This window comes from Hyperolius riggenbachi, chromosome 2 (assembly GCF_040937935.1).
Source record: "Hyperolius riggenbachi isolate aHypRig1 chromosome 2, aHypRig1.pri, whole genome shotgun sequence".
Classification (NCBI taxonomy): Eukaryota; Metazoa; Chordata; class Amphibia; order Anura; family Hyperoliidae; genus Hyperolius; species Hyperolius riggenbachi.
In genome coordinates, this window is record NC_090647.1 from 221,524,804 (window position 1) to 221,551,430 (window position 26,627).

General features: G+C 44.4%; 1 protein-coding gene across 1 annotated transcript; it reads right to left on the bottom strand.

Moving 5' to 3' along the window:
* Positions 1–4,364: 4,364 nt before the first annotated feature.
* On the bottom strand, positions 4,365–26,619 carry MRPL30 (mitochondrial ribosomal protein L30). Its single transcript, XM_068268200.1, has 6 exons — positions 26,357–26,619; positions 24,215–24,282; positions 21,388–21,471; positions 13,010–13,156; positions 11,942–12,015; positions 4,365–4,546 (listed from the first exon to the last, which is right to left on the bottom strand). The coding sequence occupies exons 2-6, from the start codon at positions 24,263–24,265 to the stop codon at positions 4,414–4,416; spliced, it is 489 nt and encodes a 162-aa protein (XP_068124301.1). The 5' UTR covers positions 24,266–24,282; positions 26,357–26,619; the 3' UTR covers positions 4,365–4,413.
* Between the last annotated feature and the right edge of the window lie 8 nt (positions 26,620–26,627).

A 26,627-nucleotide genomic window follows, 5' to 3' on the forward strand; every position in this document is an offset into this window, starting at 1 on the left:
TGTATCCAATATCGATACCCATAATAGAGTCACTGCATGTAGTAGACAGCCCATACATAAACACTGGGTGCATACAAGTCTGATCATGCAGTGGTTTTTTTGTAACCCTTTTGCTGCCAAGCATCTGCTCCAAAGAAAAATCTCTGATGTCCAAAGCCAGTTTATAGATTTCTCACATTTTCTGAAACTACAGATTCCCTAAGCGGAATTGTATCTGTAAGCAGAGAGCCTGTAGAATTAAAATTGAGGCTACTTAGTATTAAGCCTGGTACACACATTCAACTTGTCACATGACTGGCCAATTTTACCACCTCCACGTAGTGTGACGGCCAACAGATATTGAATACTATAAATAGATTGTGCAGGTGCTCTCATACTACATGGAGGTGGTAAAATTAGCCAGTGGTTAGCCAATCAAAATTGAATTTGTGTATGCTCCTTTAAGCCTGGTACACACTTTCAATTGTTATTGGCCAATCACTGAACAATTTTTCCACCTTCATGTAGTATGAATACAATTTGCAGATACTGATCTGTTGCATGTGTACAGCATCTTGCAAAGATTTTTATCTGATGGGAAGTTCAGCTCAATAGAATAGACTGTGTAGAGTATGGCTCTCATACTACATGGAAGGGAGTAACATTGGTCTGTGATCTTTCATTTTCCAAAGACTTTTATCTGATGTGTGTACTGAGCATTAGGCTTTGCTTTTCCCAGCAGAATAGTCTACTATCAGATTGGATATCAGCTGATTTGTTAAGGCCCCGTTCACGCTGCACGCGTTGCCATCCGGATTTCGGCAACACATGCAGGAGGTCGACACGCACGACATCAGAAAGTGCTTAGACTGCACTGTCTGATGTTCCCACTACGTGCGGTCCGCGAACGCATGCTGCATGCATTTTTTAACAAAACGCAACACATACAAACGCAGATGGCATGCATTCGTACGCGTTGCGTTCCGAACGTATTTGATGATGTGAACGGGGCCTAAAGGATGAACAGCCGATCAGACCGCAGTTGCTTTTCTAATCTGACTTCATTGAGGCGGGACCGGTGAGGAGCTAGACCTCGGCTGGAGCCTGGCATTGGAGGGTGGCAGCTTTACTGGCATATATACCAGAAAAGTCTCTTTGGCAGGTATCACAGACCTTTATAATGAAAGACCAAGTCCTGGTTGGACTGGATGTTCACTTGTGTTTGATGAATACTGAACACGCTTGAATTTCGTTTTACAACTCTGCCTGAAGGAAACATTAGCTTTTTCTGCCCAGTAAGCTGATAAAGATCTGGTAAAATGTGCTGACATCTTCAAATGGGAGGTGTTGTCAGCTGCACCATACTCAGTGTTAATAGTCTGTCTGAGCCATCTGCCCACTGAAATACTGGAGGAAGATAGCAGATGACTGCAGCTCCTATAGACACTAGTCTAAAGGGGGCCATATATCTATCAACTTGGCGGCGGATCAATTTTCCGATTTAATAATTATCAAATTGGATGAAAATTGGCACTGCCAACAGCATGCTCGATAGACGATGCGACCAATTTTGGGCCAAAATTGGTCACGTATCAATTGGACATGCTGCAAGATGTTGGGCAATCATGGTCCATTGGGTATGTGGCAGTAACGATAAGAGGTGCAGCAAAACCACCGGTGCTGCCCACCCCCCAAATGTGCCCCCTGTGTACGTACCATGTCCGCTGCTGACTCCTAGTTTTGTCCGCCATCTGCATGTGACGTCACACACGTGCCCACATATACGCCGGCAACCATGTGGGGCGCGTGTGTATGCGCATTGTGGACGGAACCCCGAGGCAGCGGACACGGACAGGTAAAGTATAGTACATGGTGGGGGGGCAGATTTGACATTAGGTGGACAGCATCGGGCCAGCACCACAAGGCTGATTCCTGATTGATTTAAGCATGAAATCGATTGGGAATCAGTCTGCGGTGTATGGGCAGCCGATGATCTCTTTCTCTCTAATTAGATTCGATCACAGAGAGAATTATCTCTTGGGCAAATCTGCCCATCGTCGCTGACAGAGTTGTAGAAGCCTTGAAGGTGATCGAGCAACTCAAGACCCACTCAGATGAACTGTAAATTTTGGGAAGAAGTAGGACTTTTTTTAAAAAACACATTTGTGCCAGCTTATGTCACCATAATCTTGTTTAACCCTTTGACAGCCTTGAAAAGATCTATATTGGTAATTGCTGTCAATGAAGGGCACAGGCTTGCCAAGGTGCATCTTATCAATAGCTGTCAAAGGGTTACAGCCAAGTTGTACTGAATCTAATAAAAGGCACATTCTATTCTGTGGGTCGAGCAAGCACCTGTAATCGCAGATACCCTAATTCACTATCCTTTCAGGAACAACACAAGGCTCAAGATTTCTGTACAGAGCTACATAAACAAACTTGTGTCACGTGCATGTGCAGATATAAAGAGTGATAATAAGGTGTTGCCTGCTCTGTGAGATACTCAGCTGGGTGTCACAGAGAGATATGCTCTGCATGGCTGACACCAGGAACAGAAGTAGGACAGTGCGCTAGTTCTATAGCATTCTTGGAATTTACTAAATGTTTAACATCTGTCAAGCAACAGAAACACATCCCAGGAACGCAACAGAAGCAGCACACTATACTAGTGTCCTTTCTTGTGTCAACTGGGCGTGTTGATTTTTTCCAGCATGACTCAAATGGGAGCGATCGCTGTGGAGGGGGTTGGAGGAAGCCCCAGGTATGTAAAAAAAACTTTAATATTTCTTTGTCTCTGATACACTTTGAACTGTACCAGAGCTGAATAAATACAAAGATTTTATACATACCTGGGGCTTCCTTTCCTCCAGCCCCATCTACTCTGATCGCTCCCACACCGCCATCCTCCGCTGCCCGCAGCTTCGGGAACCGGGTCCCTGCACTTCCATCAGTCGGAGCCAGTCTAACATAAGAGAAGTCCACTGTTTGCGTATCTCTCCAGCAGCACTTCTCCTGCGTAGCTGGCCTCGACTGACATAAGTGACGGGACCCGGCTTCCGAAGCTGCGGAGGACGGCAGCGTGGGAGTGATCAGAGCAGATGGGGCTGGAGGAAGCCCCAGGTATGTATAAAATCTTTTTAATTATTCAGCTCTGAGTCCCTTTAACAGTGTAATAATGGCAGCAATGTAAATATTCCCTTTGAAAATCAACAGGTGAATTTTGACTGTTATAGGCTCCACCCACTTTCCTAAATATTAATCCCAGTCACCAACTGTGCCAAGTTTGAAAACCTTGCATTTAACAATGGCTGAAGATTGGCTGTTTTATGCTCCGCCAACTCACTGAATTTTTTACCTCGGTCACCAAGTGACCAACTGTGCCAAGTTTGGGGACGCTGGTTTATTACTGTGAGAGTGGCAGCCTTCTAAATTTTCCCATTGATGTCAATGAGTGAAATCTAATGGTGTGGATTCGCCCAGGTGTGCTGGATGGGGGGTTGGGCTGAGACCCCCAGAACATATTTTCCAACGTAGTAAGGGATCTGTATACTTATACTTTTGCAAGCCAATGTAACCTTGGGACCCTGGTTAGAGTTAGTGCAACAACTTGAATTGAAGAGACGAAATGAGTTTGCTCTCATATTAATTTTGTGATGAACAGTGGCATGGGGCAGCAGTGTTCTTCCTAAAAAGAAAGCAGTGTGCAGCAGCTAGTCTAGGTTGGTAAGGGGGTGGATGTGAAGTGAATGGCAACACTTTAGTAGAAGCTTTTACATCTGCATGTCCTGCCGTGATGGTACACTCTGTCCCTTAGCAGCTCTGTGTCTTCTACACAAGGTGCGCTATGTTTTGTTTTTTTAAACACAAAAAATAAAAAACACACTAACTTATGGCACTATATCCTGCCTGTACACTGAGTTTGTATATAAAAGTTTTAATGATAGTTCTAAAATAAGAGAAGAATCTTCACGTCTCGATCTGTGATTTTTATGCAATTCTGGGCGCACATCTTCATACTTTACGCAATGGCATTCAGAAAGGTAAACTTCAGCAGCCATGAGCTTTATTTGTTGCAAACAAGAACAGACATGCCTATAAAGAATAAAAGTTCTAAAAGCATTGGTGCATGTACTGATGTGATATCCAGCAAAAACAGAATGGCTGCCACATTTCACATCTGAATACCTGTTTTTGCATGAACTAAAGGGCTTTATTGCAGCACAGGTGTAAATTCCTGCAAGTATGGGCTTTCAAAGCTTGTTAATTCAAAAAGCACAGACATGCCTTTAGGTGAAAAATATATTGGGAACCTCTCCCATTAAATGTATGCTAGATCTTTTCTATGATGCTTATAAATAAAAGTATGAAATCTGAAATAACAAAACCGATGTACAAAAAAGGTTTATTTTACAAGCCACACAGAAATAACAAGTGTTATGATTCAGCCGATTTCTTCTCCACTGGCTGCAGCTTTTTACAGATCACCAACTCGCCCTTGCTGTTTATGTAGCAGTCAGCCATTTCCTCCTCTGTCGGAAGACCGTATGGCAGTTTTAGAGGCTGAACTCTGAATAAAGCAGAACAAAACAATTAGCTGGTCGGACATGTTATGGATCTGTTTTATCTAGGTCTGCACTGATTCCATAACCTCAGCCTCATTGCAAAGTTCTCCCCAACCTCCAGGCCTATACAGTATATAATATTTAATCACTATAATTACAAGTGGGGAATGGAAGGCAATACAGGGGCAGCAGTAAACAATTCTTCTATCTATATATTGCTATGTAGTAGTCCAGCCCTCTCAGTAATGTCACAGCCTAGGCTGTTTAGTTATGCATAATTCTCCCAGATCATTTTGGGAGACCAGGTATTATTTCTACTAGCTTCAGAACACGGATTAAACAAACATTCTGCACCTGACAGCAGTAAAGATGTCACCATCTGTGGTAAATTTCAGAATGCAAATTAGGGTGAGGAAAGATTTAACAATGGGCAAACACTGACCAAATAATTGTTTAATCACTTCTCGACCACCCACAGACGGTGGAAAAAGGCCACACACGTGTGAATATATGCTCCTCCCCCACGAGTGCATCCCGATCCTCTGCCCTGCAAAACAGATTGTTTTAAAATGTCTGATTTGCACTGAAAAGTGCTAAAAACGGAATGTTTCAAAACATCCGTTTTGCAGGAAGTAGATAAAGTAATATTTTATTCCTCTTTAAAAGAAAGACTTTAAGCTTTGTTAAAAAGGGAGTAGGCAGCAGTTTTTGCCACATTCCAGGGTTCACAGGTATTGTTATGTGGACAGATGTGACTCGAGGTAGTCATTCTACCACAATTTCCAGAACAGTCTGACCCCCCCTGTGTATGGGAAGCTTTAAACAAATAGGTTCCCTGAAGTGGCATGTTACATGAGGAGATAAACAGGTATATGTACACCAAGATGGCGCCGTACCCGGACGCCACGGCCACAGGGCTCCGGCCTTTTCTGCTTCTTTAACAATATCTCTGCCTACACTCACCTCTGAGCTCCGCTCTTGCTGAGGTGGGAGGCGAGAGACAGGGGCATGGCTGTTCCTGCTCTGAACCGGCCACGGATCGCAGCCTGCGGGTCGGCGTGAGGACGGGGACCACGTGCAGGCAGGAGAGAGGCGGCATGGAACGTCCCTCCGGATCATCCGCGCTGACTCCATCAGGCGACGCAGCGTGTCTCACAGAACGGCTCCCAGCATCATCCAGGACAGCGGCAGATCGACCGCCACCACCTCCGGATCACCCTCGCTGACTCCACCAGGCACCGCAGCGTGTCACCAGAAACTGCTCCCAGCATCATCCAGGACAGCGGCAGATCGGCCGCCACCACCTCCGGATCACCCTCGCTGACTCCACCAGGCACCGCAGCGTGTCACCAGAAACTGCTCCCAGCATCATCCAGGACAGCGGCGGATCGGCCGCCACCACCTCCGGATCACCCTCGCTGACTCCACCAGGCATCGCAGCGTGTAACCCTGAACAGCTCCCAGCATCATCCAGGACGGCTATATCAAGTGGTTACCAGCGTCCACAGCCGTCCCCTGAAGCCGCTGCCATGGAGACCAGGAAGCCGCCGCTATGGAGACCAGGACGCAAGGGGGGAACGCACAGCTGTTCCCACACCGCTCACAGCCAGCAAGCGCTGCCGGAGGATCCAGGTCGACGCACAGAGGTGGGTCACAGCTGGTCCTCCGCTGCTGCCCCCAGCTTCTCACTGCACGTGGAGAATGCCATGGCAGGCCTCATCCACCAAGGCCTGAGGATCCTTTTCAAGGCCTGAGGATCCTTTTTGTCCACTTGGCAGCCCTGGATCCCCTTGGGCCCTGGAGAGCTTGGTTCTCTCTTCTACAGTCCTGGCTCTGTGGGTTTCAGCTGCCGGGAGCACGGGGTCCACTCTGCCTGCAACCACCATCTATACGGATTTTTGGCCCATTTCCCCATCGAGGGATCCTTCACTGCCGCTGCCTCGGGAGATCCCTGCACACCAATAGGACTGATTGTCGGACCCAGGGGTGTTCTTTTTTAATCTGCAGCCCCATAAGGTCCCTGCCTCTGTCTCTCTCTCCTTGCCTTGGTTCTTCTCTTGCTATCCGATCTCTCTTTCTCTATCCACTCCTTTCCAGGACACACTGCGGGGCACCTGGAGCTGTCGTGGAGCGAGCGAGCGCCGTCAGTAGTTGGCAGGCTGCTCCCCTCACACAGCACTCCAGTTTTCCCCACGCGTCCTTCACTACAGTATGGGCTATATGTATATTTAGGTATTTGCTTACTTGTACCACTGTACCCATTTGTATGTGTTAAATTGCATGCACGTGTTTTACCATCTCCGACCCTGTATGAGCCAAAAATAATTCTGGGTACAACCCCCGTTGTACTTGGCGAAATAAATATGATTCTGATTCTGATGTACAGTCCCAATCCTGCTTACAACTAGACTGTCTTACTTTTTTTTCCCTCAACGTAAGGGTTAAGAATCTATCTAGGTCCATAAAGGCTCTTACAAAGTGGGACGTTGCATTGCAGGGGACATTAATGTTGCATAACGTTCCCCTAACGCAACGTATGGTGGTGCTAAAGGTGGACGCTACATAGAGCCGCATTATGCGGCTCTTGGTGCGTGGTTTTCGTTCGACATAACTGGCAATGATTCATATGAATCATTGCTAGCAGGCAGAGAACTGAGAATGATTCATTTGAATCATTGCTAGCAGGCAGAGAACTGAGAATGATTCATATGAATAATTGCTAGCAGGCAGAGAATGATTCATATGAATCATTGCTAGCAGGAAGAGAACAGGCATCAGTGCAATGAATATTAATTAGCCATGTGGCTAGGCAAAATAGCGGACTCTCCCCTCCTCCTCACAAAAAAACAACATTACTGAGCATGTGAAAACAGTCTAACGCGGCTTAAACCGCATATAACGCACAGCATGCTGCACTTTCATAGAACGTGCAGCGTTACAATGTAACGCAACGTGGACACTGTGAACAGCCCATTGATTTTTCATTACTGTGACTTGGGCTGCGTTACAGGCTGCTCTAACGTGCGCCTGTAATGTCCCAATGTGAAAAGCAGCCTAAAAGACCATTTCTCTGCAGGGGACTACAATCAAAATAGCAGTAATACTCAAGTGAAAATGTATTACAGGTAATAAAACTCAATGTGGTGGGAAAAAAAAAAAAAAAAAAACTAACTGAGTGCACGGAACAGATAAAAAAAAAACTTTAATTCAGTAGTTTAAAATTGTCATTGTCCTAGGTAAATAAGAATAATTTTTTAACCTCTGACACCAAAATAAGACTATGAGACTTCCTATGTAGACTTAGCACTATAGATACCATTGTTTATCTCATCATAGCTATTTTCACTTCAGGTTTGCTTTGAAGACAAATGGCCTCAATTCACTAAGATCATGCTGGAGATAACAAGCAAGAGAAAACTTACCTCCACACAGTGAGAGAGTTATCTCATCTCTTCATTCCTTACGTTACCTCCTCTGTAGTTATTTTCACACGCAGTTAATAAACAGCCTGTCTTTAACTGTGGAGTTATTTTAAAGCGGTATCGTCACCATAAAAATCAAATTTCAACAGCAACTGGTCTGAGTGTATTAAGTGATAAAGATGCTAAGCCTGCATTCAAAACTTTCAAAACTTTTTCTGCTGTTATGATTTGGAGTTATCACATACTTAACCTCCTTGGCGGTAACCCCGTGTGTGACACGGGGTAAGCCGCCGGAGGGTGCCGCTCAGGCCCTGCTGGGCCGATTTTCATAATTTTTTTTTTGCTGGACGCAGCTAGCACTTTGCTAGCTGCGCCAGCACTCTGATCGCCGCCGGCCCCCGCCCGATCGCCGCTATCTGCTGCGGCGCGCGCCCCCCCCCCCCCCCAGACCCCAGCGCTGCCTGGCCAATCAGTGCCAGGCAGCGCCGAGGGGTGGCCCGGGACTCCCAATGACGTCCCGACGTCAGTGACGTCAGTGACGTCATCCCGCCCCGTCGCCATGGCGACGGGGGAAGCCCTCCAGGAAATCCCGTTCTATGAAGGGGATTTCCTGATCGGAGATCGCCGAAGGCGATCGAAGCGGGCGGGGGGATGCCGCTCAGCAGCGGCTATCATGTAGCGAGCCCTCGGCTCGCTACATGATAAAAAAAAAAAAAAAAAAAAAATTTAAAAAAACTGCTGCGCTCCCTCCTGGCGGTATTTTTCATACCGCCAAGGAGGTTAAGGAGCACTGGCCCTTTAGTAGTCGTGCCAAAGAATTGCATGCTGGGGGTTCTTTTTATCTATAATCTATCCCTCCTCTTCCCTTTATTTCCCTGCCAGCTGCTTATCTGAAACCTAATCCTCTACTCACTTGTGTTTACAAGCAAGGCTGAGGTGACTCAGCCATTGGAGGAGACAAGAAAAAAAGTAAAGGGCAGAAATTACATCACGAGTTAGCATTAACTGTGGGCAAAAGACATGGCCCCCACCAGGAACAGAATTCTCGTCATTTACTATATACCATTCACTGAAATCAAAACGTAGACAGTACAATACATGTGTTATGTAAGTAGATCAAGTATTTATCTACTTATGTGTTTTTTTTCCCTGGCATATTATGGCTGATCCTACTGTTTTAACCTCCTTGGCGGTAACCCCAAGCGTAGTTCGGGGTAAGCCGCGCAGGAGGTTTTCTCCGGCTCTGCTCGGCCGATTTGTTTAATTTTTTTTTTGCTGCCGTCGCCTCGCGCTCAATCGCCGCCGCCCCGGGCGGTCCCCCCCTCCAGACCCCGTGCGCTGCCTGGCCAATCAGTGCCAGGCAGCGCTGAGGGGTGGATCGGGACTCCCAATGACGTCCCGACGTCGGTGACGTCATCCCGCCCCGTCGCCATGGCGACGGGGGAAGCCCTCCAGGATTTCCTGATCGGAGATCGCCGAAGGCGATCGAAGCGGGCGGGGGATGCCGCTGAGCAGCGGCTATCATGTAGCGAGCGCTGGGCTCGCTACATGATATAAGAAAAAAAAAAAAAAACTGCTGCACTGCCTCCTGCCGGAATTTTTTAGACCGCCAGGAGGGTTAAGGATTGAATAGTTAACTTAAAGACAGAAGAGTTAACTTTAGGTTTGCCTGAGGTAAAAGGTTTCCTGAATACGACATGCCTCATCACCATGGTGACCACTCTAGAAACGTTATTAAAGACAGGAGATAAGCTTAGTGAATTGAGGCCTTTGTCAGTATTGAAATATCCTAGATAGCCCTTTATTAGTATTAAAGGCAAGCCAGTAAACCGTTAGCTAGATGCAGAAACAATGTGGACATCTGTCTTGGTGCTTATTAGTTACAGCTGAAGTCATACGTTTATACAGTATAGTACTTCTGCACAGATTTTATGCTAATGAAATATAAATTTGGCATATTTAAGAAATCTACTTTGTGCATGGCAAAAGTCATTTTTTTCCAGCTAAGTCCATAAACAGATTGTTTCACTTTTGTATTGTCCATGTCACAAGTACAATGGGTCACAATGTCACAAGTACAATGGGTCACAATGGGTCACAAGTTCACATAACCTTAACTGTGTCTTTAACAGATGCGACTGTAATTGTTATACACACCCTCAGGTTCGCAGCATGCCAAGGAGATAAAATTCCAATGTTTATCAAAGATAACAGGACATTACATACAAGCGACTTGCATGTGTTGGGCAACCCATAGCCAGGGCTGGGTCAAGGCAGAGGCAAGAGAGGCTTCAGCCTCAGGGCGCAGTGTAGGACGGAGCGCCCATCTCACTCAGCTATCATTCCCCTATTGTGTTTGAAGCAGAAAGAAATAAGAAAAGGGGATACATTGGGAGTGACTGCAAGCCAGATAACTAAAGATGGTGTGTGTGTGTGTGTGTGTGTGTGTGTGTGTGTGTGTGTGTGTGTGTGTGTGTGTGTGTGTGTGTGTGTGTGTGTGTGTGTGTGTGTGTGTGTGTGTGTGTGTGTGTGTGTGTGTGTGTGTGTGTGTGTGTGTGTGTGTGTGTGTGTGTGTGTGTGTGTGTGTGTGTGTGTGTGTTACTCGGGTGCCTCTTAGTCTAATAGCAATCAGTGTGTGACTGCTGGGGTGGTAGGGATGGAAGGGCACACTTTGGTGTCTGAGCCTTGGGTGCTGGAGGACCTTGTCCCAACTCTGCCCATAGCCCTTAGTCATAGCCATTTGGACTATGACTAAGGGCTGCCCAATACACGTGAGCCCCTCACAAAGTCATGTCCCATTATCTCCAGTAAAAAAATTGGAGTCTTTATTTGTTGCTTTGGTTGTGGAATACTTGGTCCTGCACTAGAAGAGGCCTCTGCTTTGTAATGGGGTTGAGTGGCTTGTCTGCTTTTACCTGTGCCTTTAAACGGCTTTGAAAATTCCAGAAGAGGATGTCAAACCTTTAGGTAATTTGCTTCTGACAGCCAACTAACCTAACTGAACTCAACATTTGGATGGATGTAAAGAAGAGCTTTCTTTCTGGAGACTGTGCTCTGGTCTTATGAATCCAAGATTAAAACAGTTTGTCCATAATCATTATTATTATATTTGGAGGAAAAAGGGCAAGGCTTGCAAGCCAAAGAATATCATCCCATCCATGAAGCATGGAGGTGGAAGCATAATGATGTGGTGGTGCTTCGCAGCAGTGAAATAAACTGAACATTACTGATAAACATTTACTCACAGAGAAACAATTTAAAAACGATATGTCAAATTTACAGTTTGTTGATTCAAAATCAGTGGAGGGGTTACAATATGAATTATAAAGACTGCGACCCAAATGTTTGTAGCCTTCTGATATCAACTGTATATTTTGCAAGCATGCAGCGAGGCAAAAGCTGTGAACATACCTCTTCAGGCTTTCTTTAGATCTATAAAATAAATTAATATGCTGCACATAGTGCATTACTGTAATTAATGTCAATAGTTTCCCTCTCCCAGTGACCAGTGATGCACACGTGAAAAACTTCAATTGTGAACACAGCACCTCTCCCGCAATAATATGCGCTCACCAGATCCTTTCCACCTCAAATCCAGGTGGGGCTAGCATTTAGTGCACAATAACCAGGCTGATGCTGCTTCCATCACAAGTAGTAGCTTTTTAATCCATTAGCCATGTAAAACAGATGATAAAAAAAAAAAAATCATCTGTTTTTTTATCATCCGTTTTACATGGCTAATGGATTAAAAAGCTACTACTTGTGATGGAAGCAGCAGCAGCCTGTACAGTAATGCACTATGTGCAGCATATTAATTTATTTTATAGATCTAAAGAAAGCCTGAAGAGGAGCACTGTCTTTATCAATTTGTTTGAATGCCTATGGGACTTGTGATAGCGAAAACTCGAATTGTGGTGACCAATATTGACTATTTTTCATACAGGACAGGCGCAGTTTGTGAGGTTAGTGTGAACATACCTGACTAAGTGCTTGATCACTTTAAGTTCTTTATTGACTCCTGGGATGTTCTTGTGTATAACCGGTACTTGAGCCTACAAAATGCATACAAAAATTCTTATACGTAAACAACACATATAGTATGTTGCATAATAGAGGTCTTCATCTGAAATTTTTTTTTTTAATAGTTAGCATTACACAGCACATGTAGCACTGGACTGCTGTATTAATAAATAGTAATCTGTAACACATTAAATGTAATATCCTAAAAAGTCGGACTGGTGTCCCATCAGACAAAATACAATATTACATAACTCCAAAGTCACCATACAAAAACATATTCACGTGCACCATGTCAACAGAAAATCATGTAAATATACCAGGAAAGGAATTGACTCTTGGGTGCATGTGAATCAATAAGTAGAAACATTTTAATAATCAGATATTCAAAAGATACAGACATACATATACAAAAATGCAAAATTTAAATCCTCATGATAGCATAAATGTAAAAGCGAGAGTTTAGCTGGACCAACACGAGATAAACTACATGGGGCTGCAGTCCCCGTAGTCCAAAACCCGGATCAGAGATTTTAAATCTATAGCAGCTTCATTCCTTGCGAAACAGATGCCAAAAATATGCAATGTCTCCAGCTGCACCTTATTCAACAGCTACCAGCACTAGGCAACTTCATGGGTACAGATGCTAGTCACGCCTATTAAATATCTTGAGTGTCTCAGTCCACAATTACATATTTTTGGCATCTGTTTCGCAAGGAATGAAGCTGTTATAGATTTAAAATCTCTGATCAGGGTTTTGGACTACGGGGACTGCAGCCCCATGTAGTTTCTCTCGTGTTGGTCCAGCTAAACTCTCGCTTTTACATCTATGCTATCATGAGGTTTTAAATTTTGCATTTTTGTATATGTATGTCTGTATCTTTTGAATATCTGATTAAAACTTTTCTACTTATTGATTCATATGCACTCAAGAGTCAATTCCTTTCCTGGTATATTTACAATCTGTAACACTTTTTGCACAATTGTTATATCATTCTTTCACAATAAGTGAACATACAGCACAACTACCTTTTGAAGTCCCAATTTGCGTACTACTTCCTTTTCCCAATGTGGTCTTCCAATAAAGGTTCGTATTCTAGTAATAAGGTGTAGCTTGTGCGGCTGCTCTGGATCTCCCCCATATTTTTCATGAGCTTCAGGCTTTGGCTGGAAAGCCTATATGTACCAGAGAACACATGTACAGACAGCACTTAGTATCAGTAAATGATATACATTTATACTGAACTACTGTTATGCATACAATCACAATCTGCAAATTACACTGCAAGGAAGGCATAAATAAACCCTAGCTGTGAAATGTCACAGGAAATCCCCATTCTTACAATTTCCAGCATGTTGTGTGGAAACAGGGCTGTTCATCTTAGATTCATTGAACAAGGTCTACTACAGGGTAACGTAAGAAAGTGTCAGTGGGCTTTTAATGGGCATTACATGTTCATGTGCCCATAAGTACTCAATAGGGAACTTGAACCGAGTAAAATAATTTAAAATAAAAACACACAATGTACCTGCAAATTAATATTACATACTCACCTCGCTGTCAGTTCCTCTCAGAAGCTCACCATTTTCTTCTAACAAAAAATGATGAAATTACCTCTTCCAGTTCTGACAATATTTTGTCAGAACTGAAATATATCAGTTGCTGTCAGTTATAGATCAGTTGCAGGCAGCTGCATGGCTCAAGTGGGTAATGTTTTAGTTAGTGTGCTGACCAGGAAGCTGTTAAAATGGCCATTTTTAAAATGGAGGGCGGAGATTTCCATCGATCACAGTGGACAAACAGGATGCAAGAAAGGAGAAAGAGATTGATGTGTAGACTACACAGAGGTAAGTATGACCTGTGTATGTTTATTTTGACTTTTAATTTTCAGCTCCGGTTTGCTTTAAAGAGACTCTGAAGCGAGAATAAATCTCGCTTCAGAGCTCATAGTTAGCAGGGGCATGTGTGCCCCTGCTAAACCGCCGCCATCGCGCCGCTAAACGGGGGTCCCTTCACCCCCAAACCCACCCCCGCAATAGTTGGTCGTAGACTTGGTCGTGATTTATTTCTTCCTGGAGGCAGGGCTAACGGCTGCAGCCCTGCCTCCAGTCGCGTCTATCAGCGGCGCATCACCACCTCTCCCCCGCCCCTCTCAGTGAAGGAAGACTGAGAGGGGCGGGGGAGAGGAGGAGATACGCGCTGACAGACGCGCGTGGGGCAGGGCTGCGGCGGTTAGCCCTGCCCCAATGCGGAAGCGCTCCCTGGCTGTACGGAGGGGATTTGGGGGTGAAGGGACCCCCGTTAAGCCGCGGGATAGCGGCGTTTTAGCAGGGGAACACATGCCCCTGCTATCTGAGGTCTGAAGCGAGATTTATTCTCGCTTCAGACTCTCTTTAACTGCTTCCAGACCGAAGCAGTACGAATCTACGTCCAGCAGGTGGTGCTGCAGCTCTGACTGGAAGTAGACTCTACTGCTTCAGTATTCCGCATCCCCACGCCGCAATTTGCTCGCTCTGCCGTCTATAAGATGGCAGAGCTCTGTGAGCAGGTCAGGAGCAGCTTTCATTGGCTCCTGACCGTGTGATCATGGAGAGCCAATCATATTGGCTCACATTGATCAGCATCAGCAGCCAATGAAAGCGGCTCCTGACCGGCTGACAGCGCTCTGCCGTCATAGAGACAGCAGAGAGAGGGGCTTCGTCGGTATGCTGCGGTTTTTGGTTCCAGCAGTCTTTGGTCCTTAAGCGACCATAGACTGCTGGTACGGAAGTGGTTAAGAACCAAACCATCTGTTTGGTAAACACGGCATGTATAGTAAGGGTATGGGCCTGGTTTTGGTTTACAATGGCATCTCCAGATGGGATGGTATAAGTGGTCTAGAAAAAAAATTGTCTTCTATAAAGGAAAAAGATTTTCTATCTTCACCTGAGTCATACCTGGTCATATTAAAGGTTGTCAAAAGCTTTGAAAATTACTGGTTGATGCATTAGTTAAATGCATGTTGTTGTTGTTTTTTTTTTTAACAACAACAACTTCAGGAGTTATATAAAAAAAATGTTTTTACTGTGGGTAACTACATTATTCTGCAAACATACATCTAACAATTTACTAACCTCGTAGCACCCTCGCTATGTTCCAGTATGACACAGGAAAGCTGCAATCTTTTACCACATAATAGCAGACATTTTCTAAAAAAATCCTGTCCAGGCTTGTGCATGTTACTACAGGTTACATCAATGAATGTGACCTGAAATATGGCCAAAGCACTACCAGTCAAGATTTCAGTGACAGGATTCAGCAGTGTGAATGAAGAAGACAAATGATGGATCCTGGTTAGGTGTACGTTGAAGTATCCGAGGTAGACAAACAAATGAGAACCACTTACCCAGCCGATTTGTCCCTCGCAGCAGCTCCAGAGTCCCAAGATCCCTACTGCACATGCGCAGAACACTCCAGACAACGCGAGAGTGATTGACAGCGAGGACGACATCTGAAATGGAGGGGATCCCGGGACTACGGAGATGGGGCGCGGGACATATCGGTTGCCAGGGGCTGGAGGAAGCCCTGGTTAAGTAGCTCTCATATTTTTTGTCTACCACGGATGTTTCCTTTAAGGTAGTCATACATCTAGCGGTGATGAGCAGATTTGACCAAGAGACAGATCTCTCTCTGATCAAATCGGGGGGGGGGGCACATTACACATTAGGGGTGACAGCAGCGGTGTTCTCAATGCATTCGCCCCAATATCGCGCGCCGTTACCGCTGCACACACCATCGAGCAAATCAGCCCTACATCTTGCAGCATGTCCGATTGACTAATGCGACCAATTTCAGCCCAAGATTGGTCGCATTGTCGACCAGGCATGCATTTGGCGGCACCGATTTTCATCCGATTCTGATTACAATAATCAAGTTGGATGGTCGATCAGCGGCCAAGTCGTCTGATGTATGACCACCTTTAGTGTAAAGGCACAGGATGGTTAGTTTTATTTGTCAGGTTTAACAATGAGGTTTCCTTTAATGTTAAAAAAAAAAGGATATTAGGTGGCAGGTGAGAGTAGAAAGGAAACAATTAGGTCTCAGAAGGGTGCCAATGTTTGAGGGTGGTGGGGGAGGATAGCCAAACAGCAAAGGAGAAACAATGAAAGTGTCTCTGATGATGCATACATGTAATTAAGCTGCCGGGAAATTTGGGCTCACCCTGCTCCTGAAAAAGTCCCGGCCTAATTAATTACTATTCCCCCTCCAGGCATTGAGTCAGGGGTAAAACGCAATTCAGCTTCAAGCTATTGCTGGTGGCCGAATTACGCTGTCTTTATCGTAATTTGGGCTCCATCTTTTAACGGTACCCAAATTACTGACTGAGACCTGCTATAGCCGTAATTCACATTACAGTCTATGGCGGTGCCAGCTTCACCCAAGTCTCCAGCACCCTTTTTACGTGGTTGGCTGGCTGAAGATACCATTGTGTAGCCAAAGTGGTGCACAGGTGCCAAAACCACTTCAGCCAAATCCAAATGTGCACCTTTATACCAGCTGTATGAATGAATTTTAGATCTCAACAACTTGTTCTCTTTCTCAACTAAACCTTTCAGAAGACATTTACTGAGATCATTCATGTCTATGTATAATGACGACTAAATAGCAGAGCCATGTTGTGCTATAGTCTGCTTTCTCCCTCTAATGGCCGCATTTTAAGCTGCAAGGTAAAAAAAATAGTTTTGCTTTCTGACTGTTACTCCAGAAATATTCCAAAAAATATACAGTACAGTGCTGCCCATAATTATTCATACCTCTGGCAAAATTTGACTTAAAGTTACTTTTATTCAACCAGCAAGTATTTTGTTGATGGGAAATGGCATAGGTGTCTCTCAAAAAAGACGATGTACAATTGTACATTATTGTGGAAAAAAAATTGTCAGCTTTTATTTACATTTGAGCAAAAAGTGTCCAGTCCAAAATTATTCATACCATTCTCAATAATCAATAGAAAAGCCTTTAATGGCTGTTACAGCAATCAAACGTGTGTGCCAAGAAAACATCCCCCACACCATTACACCACCAGCCTGCACAGTGGTAACAAGGAATGATGGATCCATGTTCTCATTCTGTTTACGACAAATTCTGACTATCGAGACTCATCAGACCAGGAAACATTTTTCCAGTCTTCAACTGTCCAATTTTGGTGAGCTTGTGCAAATTGTAGCCTCTTTTTCCTATTTGTAGTGGAGATGAGTGGTACCTGGTGGCGGAACAGTGATTTTCAGCGCAGGTAGATGTGGGTGCAGCCGGCGCCACCATAGACTGTAATAGGAATTACAGCTATAGCGGCGCTCAGTGAGTAACGTCGGCTCCGTCAGAAGACAGAGCCGATGTTGCTTTTAAAACACAATCATTCGGCCTCCAGCAGTAGCTGGAAGCCGAATTATATCATTCCCCCACTATCCATGGCGGCCTGGAGGGGGAATAGTAATTAACACGTCCCGGACTTGTGCAGAAGCAGGATCAGCCATATACCGGCTGTGTCCTGTACCCAAGTCTACCGGTGCCGATTTCAAATGTATGCACCCGGTGGGGTCTTCTGCTGTTGTAGCCCATCCGCCTTAAGGTTGTGCTTGTTGTGGCTTCACAAATGCTTTGCTGCATACCTCGGTTGTAACGAGTGGTTATTTCAGTCAACGTTGCTCTTCTATCAGCTTGAATCAGTCAGCCCATATTTCTCTGACCTCTAGCACCAACAAGGCATTTTCGCCCATAGGACTGCCACATACTGGATGTTTTTCCCTTTGCACACCATTGTTTGTAAACCCTAGAAATGGTTGTGCATGAAAATCCCAGTAACTGAGCAGATTGTGAAATACTCAGACAGGCCCATCTGGCACCAACAACCATGCCATGCTCAAAATTGCTTAAAGGGGAACTTCAGCCTAAACAAACATACTGTCATCAAGTTACATTAGTTATGTTAATTAGAATAGATAGGTAATATAATCTCTTACCCACCCTGTTTTAAAAGAACAGGCAAATGTTTGTGATTCATGGGGGCTGCCATCTTTTTGGTTGAAAGCAGGTGACAAGGAGCAGGAGACAGTTCCAACTGTCCTGTGTCCTGATTACCCCTCCCAGCTGCACACGCTAGGCTTCAAATGTCAAATTCAAAATGGAAAAAAAAAAAAAAAAAAAAAAATTGCATCAAAACAGCAGAACGAGAACAACAACATCAGAAATCCCATCATGCTTTGCACAGCATCAGGGGAAAAAAGCCCGGGCAGTTTTCTTCTGTGTTGCTAAAAATGAGGCTTGTATAAGAGAAACAGAGTTCTGATGCTGTGAAACTGTTAAAGAAACACCAAGCCTTTTCAGTGCTGCTGAGTCGATTTTTAGTCCGGAGCTTCACTTTAAAATCACCTTTCTTTCCCATTCTGACATTCAGTTTAGAGATCAGGAGATTGTCTTGACCAGGACCACACCCCTAAATGCATTGAAGCAACTGCCATGTGATTGGTTGATTAGATAATTGCATTAATCAGAAATTGAACAGATTTTCCTAATAATCCTTTAGGTGAGTGTAGGTGCACTATAATGAATAGGTGGTGTGTTACTGGTGGTGCTGCCTCAGGGGGTGGATTCTGGGTTGCTTGTATATTGGTACTCACTTTTTTTTGTTTAATTTTGCATACCATGTTATTGTGATAATAAAAATGTTCCTAGAAAATAGTATTTTGGATCTCAAACTATGATGACAGCCCCCCTCAACTTAGTTGTACAGCATTTGAATGCAGTTACACAAATAGTTGAGACTTTACTAATGTGTGCGGAGTTTGAAAATAATAATAATAAAAAAAAATTACTTGCTGGTTGAATAAAAGTAACTAAGTCAAAATTTGCCAAGGGTATGAATAATTATGGACAGCACTGTATGTCCTATGTTATCCTGTTGATGAAGCATAAATATTTATACAGCAATTGTACAGGATTTGCATTACTATAGATTTTTCATTTACAAATATGTTAACCTACAAGTTCAAACAGTGATTTAGCATATTGACTTTGTGATTATTTTTCTTACTGTTTCAGTCCAAGTACAATAAAGTTTTATGTGGTAAAATAAATAAATACATGAAGGAAGGACTTTTAGGGAAGAATCACACCTGAGGGAACCACACACAGTTTTCCCGCATGAAGAACTACATCAGGTGGTAATAAAGGATGGTTGACATTTGGTGCAGTTCCAGGAAAAAAAAAAAAAAAAAAAAAAAAAAAAAGCTTGCTGGATGCACTACTTTCCCGCACACCGCACCTGCTTCCCCTTCACAGTCACTGTAGTGCATTGTAACTTAGATGAACGCCTGTGGTATGAAGAAAAATGGTGTGCATGATTCCCACACAGAGTATGAATCCTCCTTTGAACCTAAGACTCTTCTTATGCTTTTCCTCAACATTTAAAACAGGACTTTTTCAAATACTTTTAACCACTTTACCCCCGCACGTACGTATTTCTCCGCCCCTTTTTCCATCCTTTAAAAACCAGGGACGGAGAAACACGTACTTTCCGCGTTCCCGACGCTGCCCGCGCTCCCGCTCGTAAACACGCCGCCCGCCGCTAGTAAAACCGCCGCCGCCCGCTCGCCCAGAGATCAATGAACGGGAAAATCCATTCCCGTTCGTTGATCTAAGCCCCACAATGATCAGCTGCTCTCCTATGGGCAGCGCGATCATTGTGAGAAAAAACTCACGTGTCCAGCCTCCTTATTCTTCCTCCAAGCTTCCGGAAGGAAGCTTGGAGGTCGCATTAAAACAAAAAGTTACTGTGGCCATCTTGTGGCCAAATAGTAAACTACACCCTACACATTTTTCACATACAAATAAATGACTTTTACACATAAAATTAACTCATTACCTCCCACACTCCCCATTTTTTTTTTTTTGTAATTAAAAAAAATTAAAAAATTTACAATTAAAAAAAATACATAAATAGTTACCTTAGGGACTGAACTTTTTAAATATTTATGTCAAGAGGGTATAACACTGTTACTTTATAAACTATGGGCTTGTAATTAGGGATGGACGCAAAACTGAAAAAAATGCACCTTTATTTCCAAATAAAATATTGGCGCCAAACATTGTGATAGGGACATAATTTAAATGGTTTTATAACCGGGACAAAAGGGCAAATACGTTTCATGGGTTTTAATTACAGTAGCATGCATTATTTAAAAACTATAATGGCCGAAAACTGAAAAATAATTATTTTTTTCCCCACATTTTTCCTATTTTCCCATTAAAACACATTTAGAAAAAAATAATTCTTGGCATAATGTCCCACCTAAAGAAAGCCTAATTGGTGGCGAAAAAAACAAGATATAGTTCATTTCATTGCGATAAGTAATAATAAAGTTATAGACGAATGAATGGAAGGAGCGCTGAAAGGTGAAAATTGCTCTGGTGCTCAGGGGGTAAAACCCCTCAGTGGTGAAGTGGTTAAAGGATAACTGGCCTAAATGAATACAATAAAAATAAACATACAAGCACATTTGTCCTTTTGCCATCTTCTTTCTTCGGCTGTGGATCCGGACGGAAAACCATTGTAAAATGGGTGTTGAACCCAGAAGAACTTCCTGGTCCAAGCTTGTTCTGCCTAATGCGGATGCACAGGGGTCAAAGGAAACATGGGAGGGAACTTTGTGGCCAGCGAAGCGGTGTGAAACGGGTTGAATGGGGCAAGGAAAAGACGAACTAACGCCGCAAGCCAGCCTCTTCCTCTTTCAAAGATTGATTTTCTGTGAAAGGCAAACTTTTTGACCAGGGATAATGAGGACTGGGGGGAGTGCAGATGACAACAGATAATGCACAGAGGTACATATCTGCAATCCTAACCTCTGTGTTTAGTTATCCTTCTTGTGTTTGGGTCAGGTATCAGGTAAATTAAAAAAAACAAAAAACAGATTTACTTACATGGGGCTTCCTCCAGCCCAAGGAAACTTATGTGTCCCTCACTACAGTTCCGCTCTCAGCAGGTCGCCCGCGGTCCCCTCCGCATGCGCGAGTGCGCCACTGTGCTACTCGTGTTCATGCTCCAGAGCGGTTCGCGCTGCCAACGACGGGAGTGTGACTGCGAGTGGCGTGGTCACGCACATGCACATTAGCCGCCGACCATGGCTGCTAAGGAGGGGCCCCCAAACGACCAGCGGGGAGCGGAGATGGACACATAAGCTTCCAGGGGCTGAAGGAAGTCCCAGGTAAGTAAATCTGTTTTGTTTTTTGCCTGATATTTCCTTTAAGACCATCCCAATGCAGGAGACTGCATTGTAAATTCACTTTATTTGTCCACAGCAATATTCAAGTCTTTGTAAGTAAACATGCAACCATACGCAATTTCAAAACAAATGAGTGAAAAAACACTTACCTCTTCAGGTAGATATGACCTTGTGAATTTATGACGAATTGTGCTAGTCCAAACCAGTGGTAGGGCTGGGTGCTCTGTTAAAAGCTGCACAACAAACTTAAAATCAGCATTAAAAAGCATTAGCCAACAAAAACTACTACTCCCCTCCCCCCAAAAAATGCAGCATTAACAATCTAAATAATGTTTATCAGCACATTTTAATTTATAATATGTAGAAGGGTTGTTCACTCTTGGAAGTACCGTACATGAAATTTGTCTGGACAGGTGATACACTTATAAAAGTAGCAGTAGAATATTGTACTGTGCTAGCCATCAGTTTTTGAACTCTATTTTTGATTTTATGATTTTACAATGCCTGTGAACCAGTCTGGGTCTCAGTTTTGTGAGGATTGAGTAAACAATGGGTCTAATCCATTTGTCATAAATTAACATCCTTTCAAGACCCTATTTGATGCTCTTCTTCAATTAAGGCATCTTAACTACTTCAGTACCAGCAGTCTCTGCCCCCTTAAGTACCAGAGACTGCTGGTACAGTAAAACGGCGCTTACCAACGAATCGCCGCAATCACCCATCGCCCCCGCCGTTCACGCCATTCTGTCCCCACCGCAGGTCGCTCTCTCTGCCATCCCTATGACAGCAGAGCGCTGTGCGCTGGTCAGGAGCCGCTTTCATTGGCTCCTGACGCTGTCAATCAATGTAAGCCAATAGGATTGGCTTACAGTAATGACAGGGTCAGGAGCCAATGAAATCGGCTTCTGACAGTCTCACAAAGCTCTGCTGTCATATAGACGGTAGGGCGAGTGATCTGCGGCGGGAAGACAGCGGCGCAAATAGTAGGAGCGGCAAAACCACGTGGTGAGGAGTGTTGAAATCTACGTTTTGTCAGATCCTGCGGTCGGCCTCTGCACCGTGAGGGGAGCCCAGGACGGCAGCGGAGAGGTTGGCGTGGGACAGTCGGCTGCAAGGAACTGGACAAAGCTCCAGATGAGTAAACCTCATTTTTAAAATTTTGGCTGATGATTCCTTTAAAAAGTATCTGAGACAATGAAAAAAAAATTATACATACCCAGGACTTCCTCCAGCCTCCTTCATGCTGACTGGTCCCATGCTGTCCTCCCAGGCAGCCTGGATCCTCAGCTAGGCAGCCAAGTAAATCTGCCAGTTGGGTCCAGTTCACAAGAGCAGTCCGGTCGCACACGCTCCCTGTGGCCAAGAGCGTTCTGTGCCTGCGTGACAGGACAGGAGCGTGATGGGGCGTATGCTCGGCTGGACAGCAGATTCGCATTTCCACCCCCACCCTAACTGGAGGAATAAACAAGTCACCTAGCGGAGGATCCAGGCAGCCTAGGGAGATGGCGAAGGTCTGATCAGCCTGAAGGGGGCTGGAGGAAGTCCCCTGCATATTTTTTTCATCCTAAAAAAGTAAATGGTAAACTTTCTCATTAAAGGATATATAAAGTAAGATGTATATAGAGGATGGTGCGTGCAGGGTAGTGAAAGTTCCCCAGAGTCGGTGCGATCAGGCCACTTGTTGCTCGGCTGCTCCCTGAGATAATTCACTGTAGAAACAAGCAAGAAGGAAGGGGCGCTCTGAGACTCCTAATATTTCAAATGTAAGCTCCAATAGGAGAGGTCTCACCTTATTCAACTGTGGCCGGCACAGCGTACACAGCCCCGATAAGCATCCGTCCCACTTAGCCTAGCCGGGGACCGGGCTCTCTGCTCAGGCGTAGCGGATGTTACGTCACTCCTCACGGACCTCCCCACCACCGTTGCTGAGGAGAACAGGCAGACGCCAGTAACACGCACAAAGAACGCGTGGTGGAGGCGTCAATATCTCCGCATGGAGGAAAAAACAATTATAAAAAGCCGCTATAGATGCGGTAAAAGTACGTTTATATGGCAGTAGCGTGATAAACACACCAAAAATTCCGCATAGGGAAGGGATGGAATTGGAAAAGCCGCTATATATGCGGCTATAAATGCGCATACAAACCAAAGGATCAAAGGGTATAAAAATTTATTTTAAAAGACAACGCGTTTCACAGAGGTACATCTTTATCAAGTCATTCCGGCTAGGCTAAAAGGGACGGATGTTTATCGGGGCTGTGTACGCTGTGCCGGCCACAGTTGAATAAGGTGAGACCTCTCCTATTGGAGCTTCCATTTGAAATATTAGGAGTCTCAGAGCGCCCCTTCCTTCTTGCTTGTATATAGAGGATGGCATATTTATTTCATGTAAAAATGCGAAAAGTTCTACTAAAGCATGATGGAGATCAACCGTTTTTAACTAAAGCCCCTTGTTGCCCCTTGTTGATTCAGCAACGCACAGTGTATGCCAGGGATGGCTAACCTTGGCACTTCAGCTATGACAAAACTAAAAATCCCATCATGCCTCTGCCTCCCCGAGTTATGCTTAGAGCTGTCAGAGTATTGCAATGCCTCATGGGACTTGTAGTTCCACCACAGCTGGAGTGCCAAGGTTAGCCATCACAGGTGTATGCAATATGCAAGGACGGCAGACGTGCATAGAATAAGGTTTCCAACAATTGTTTCAGCGCAGCAACACAACTAATGGTTGCATGCAATTTTGCAAAAAATAAAAAAATAACAGCATGATTTCATTCATTACAAATGAATGGGATCTTCACTGCTTCCGAGATAATCACATAGCAACACAAGTGCCATGCATTGCTATGGTCATCTGCGTTGTATGCAGTGTGAAAATAGGGAAGGGGTCTAAATAAAGAAGGCAGCTTCTATATTACTCTAACTACAATTTCGATCACAGTCTCAAATATCACAGTCTTTCTATGTTATAACTACCTTTAATCCTGTGGTTCTGCTCTGCACAGCCTTACAAAATCCCAACGCCATTCTTATTTACACAACATCTACAGAACAAAGAGAAAGGAAAAAATACATATACATAGTTATTAGAGAAGGTACTTTTTGGTCATGAAGATAGAGATGAACATATGAACATCAAATTTAATGAAAACTTTGGCATTTAAGATTGATATTATGATCAAAATATTAACTGAATGTTAAGCAGACATGCCAGTATATGTAAGGGTTGGCTATAGGCAGGAACATACAAAGGAAACATTTGAATAGCTTTTGTACTGCATCAAAGAGTAGAAAGCTAGAAGTTGCAGTGGTGGAATCAATATTTCTTCTGGTGCAAAGCGGAAGATCAGTTAAACAATTAGTATTTGAAAGAACATGATTAGCTGATCTACCACCAATTGTATAGTGTATGCTAGCAGCTGTCTGACAGAACTGTAGGTATTGGAAGGAACAATAGGGGAGGGTGGCCTGCCCACATCAGCATGCGTTCTAAAAGGAATGTCAGCTTCTCCCCCCTCCCCCCCATAGTTGTTAGTAGGGGACATTACTACACTGGAAATAGAACACAGCTGAACATCAAACTGAATTACCCTTCAGGGCCCTTTCACATAAGTTGTGTAAACACCTTTGACTTGTGTCACCCATTGGCGATTGGGACCCGATCCCCATGAGCGATATCGGTGGGCCGGCCAGTACAGCCAGGTGTCAGCTATGTAGCTGACGACGGAGCTGCATGTGCATAATGTCATGTGACATGAACAATGAGGTTGGCCATCGGTCGGGTGAGTTGATCCACTGGGTGAATCGTTTGTGGGCTGGATGATGTAATTGTTAAAGTGTACCAAAGATGGTACACTATCTCTAATTTATACTTACCCGGTGCTTCCTCCAGCCCCATGAGCAGTCCCTCGCCGTCCTCTTCAGCCCCTCTGTTCTGGCGGTACAACTCCTAGTGATCTGGTCAGTCGCTGCCTTCTGCGCATGTGTGGCTCAGACGCGCTTATGCCCCTGCCGCACTCCCTTCCCCTTGAGCGTTCTGCGCCTGGGCAGTACTACTGCGCAGGTGCAGAATGCTCCAAGGTACGGGAGCGTGACGAAGGGTGCGTGCATGCGCAGAAGCCCGCAACTGCCTGGATTACCGGGAGTTGAAGAGGCTGAACGGAGGGCTCTAAGAGGACAGCGAGGGAATCAGTGCTGCTCATGGGGCTTTAAGGGCTCTGCCTCTGACAAAGGAGACCTGGGTTTAAACCTCGGCGCTTACCATTTCAGTAATCCAGCACTCTTCATTAAGTATTTCTTGGGCGAGACCCCCTAACACTGCTACTGCCTACTGAGTACGCTCTAGTGCAGGCATGGGCAAACTCAGCCCTCCAGCTGTTACGGAACTACAAGTCCCACAATGCATTTGCCTTTATGAGTCATGACGGTGGCTGTCAGACTCCTGCAATGCATTGTGGGACTTGTAGTTCCTTACAGCTGGAGGGCCAAGTTTACCCATGCCTGCTCTAGTGACTGCCTTGCAAGCACTTTGAGTCTGACAGGAGAAAATCACTATACAAATATTGGAATTATTATTATTACTATACACATGCTAGATTATAAGCTGAAGAAGTCGTTATAGGCCACCTCAGCCAACTTTAATCAGGCATGTGTACGAGCATACAGACATAAACACATCACCTCTGCAGGCAGCAGATACAGTCCCTTTCAATACAAGTGAATGGGGTCACCCATTTCAATTACTAGAAAATGTATCTAGATGCATTTTCTGTCATGGCGTCAGTGGTTTGAATTGCGCAAAGTTCTTAAATACAGTGCCTGTGCATTGCCAGAAAACAGGCAATGCAGAGCAGTACTGGTCACCAGTTAGTGCCTTTTTATTTACTATGATGCCTTATACTTCCAGGATCAATATTTGTAGAATATTCCAATACGTTTTGAATCAGGATGATACCATTTATTGGCTAACTTAAAAGAAAAAGTAATATTTCCACTAATAAAGGCTTCTTCAGACTATGTTCCTGGATTGATTTATAAAACCAGGGCTATCATTGTCACATGGGAAGTGTGTCCAACAATCCTGTCCTGCACTATATTATGTAAAGTCTAATCATTTACCTGCAGCAGCTGAATCAAAGCAGAGAAGCTGCACCAAGCTGTGTGAAATAAAGTTTCACAAGGTCACAGTCTCGAATTCCTCTCGCTCTTCACCATAAGGTCCTCCTCCTGTCAGAAGAAGCTGCGCATAAGAATGACGTCATTGCCTGATGGCCAATGTCGCAGTAAAGTAGCAGGTCAGGAGGATCTAAATTGCAGCGTTTGCCTGTTTCAGCGACGCCCCCTTCTGGACAGAATGATTCTACGAAACCTATTCCTGCTTCTAGGAGGT

Coding starts and splice junctions, on each gene's coding strand:
- MRPL30 (XM_068268200.1), bottom strand. CDS start 24,265: ATGGCGTTGGGATTTTGTAAGGCTGTGCAGAGCAGAACCACAGGATTA. Junction 13,157..21,387: donor GGTCATATCTACCTGAAGAG/GTAAGTGTTTTT, acceptor TGGTACATATAG/GCTTTCCAGCCAAAGCCTGA. Junction 4,547..11,941: donor GTGATCAAGCACTTAGTCAG/GTATGTTCACAC, acceptor TGCTTTATTCAG/AGTTCAGCCTCTAAAACTGC.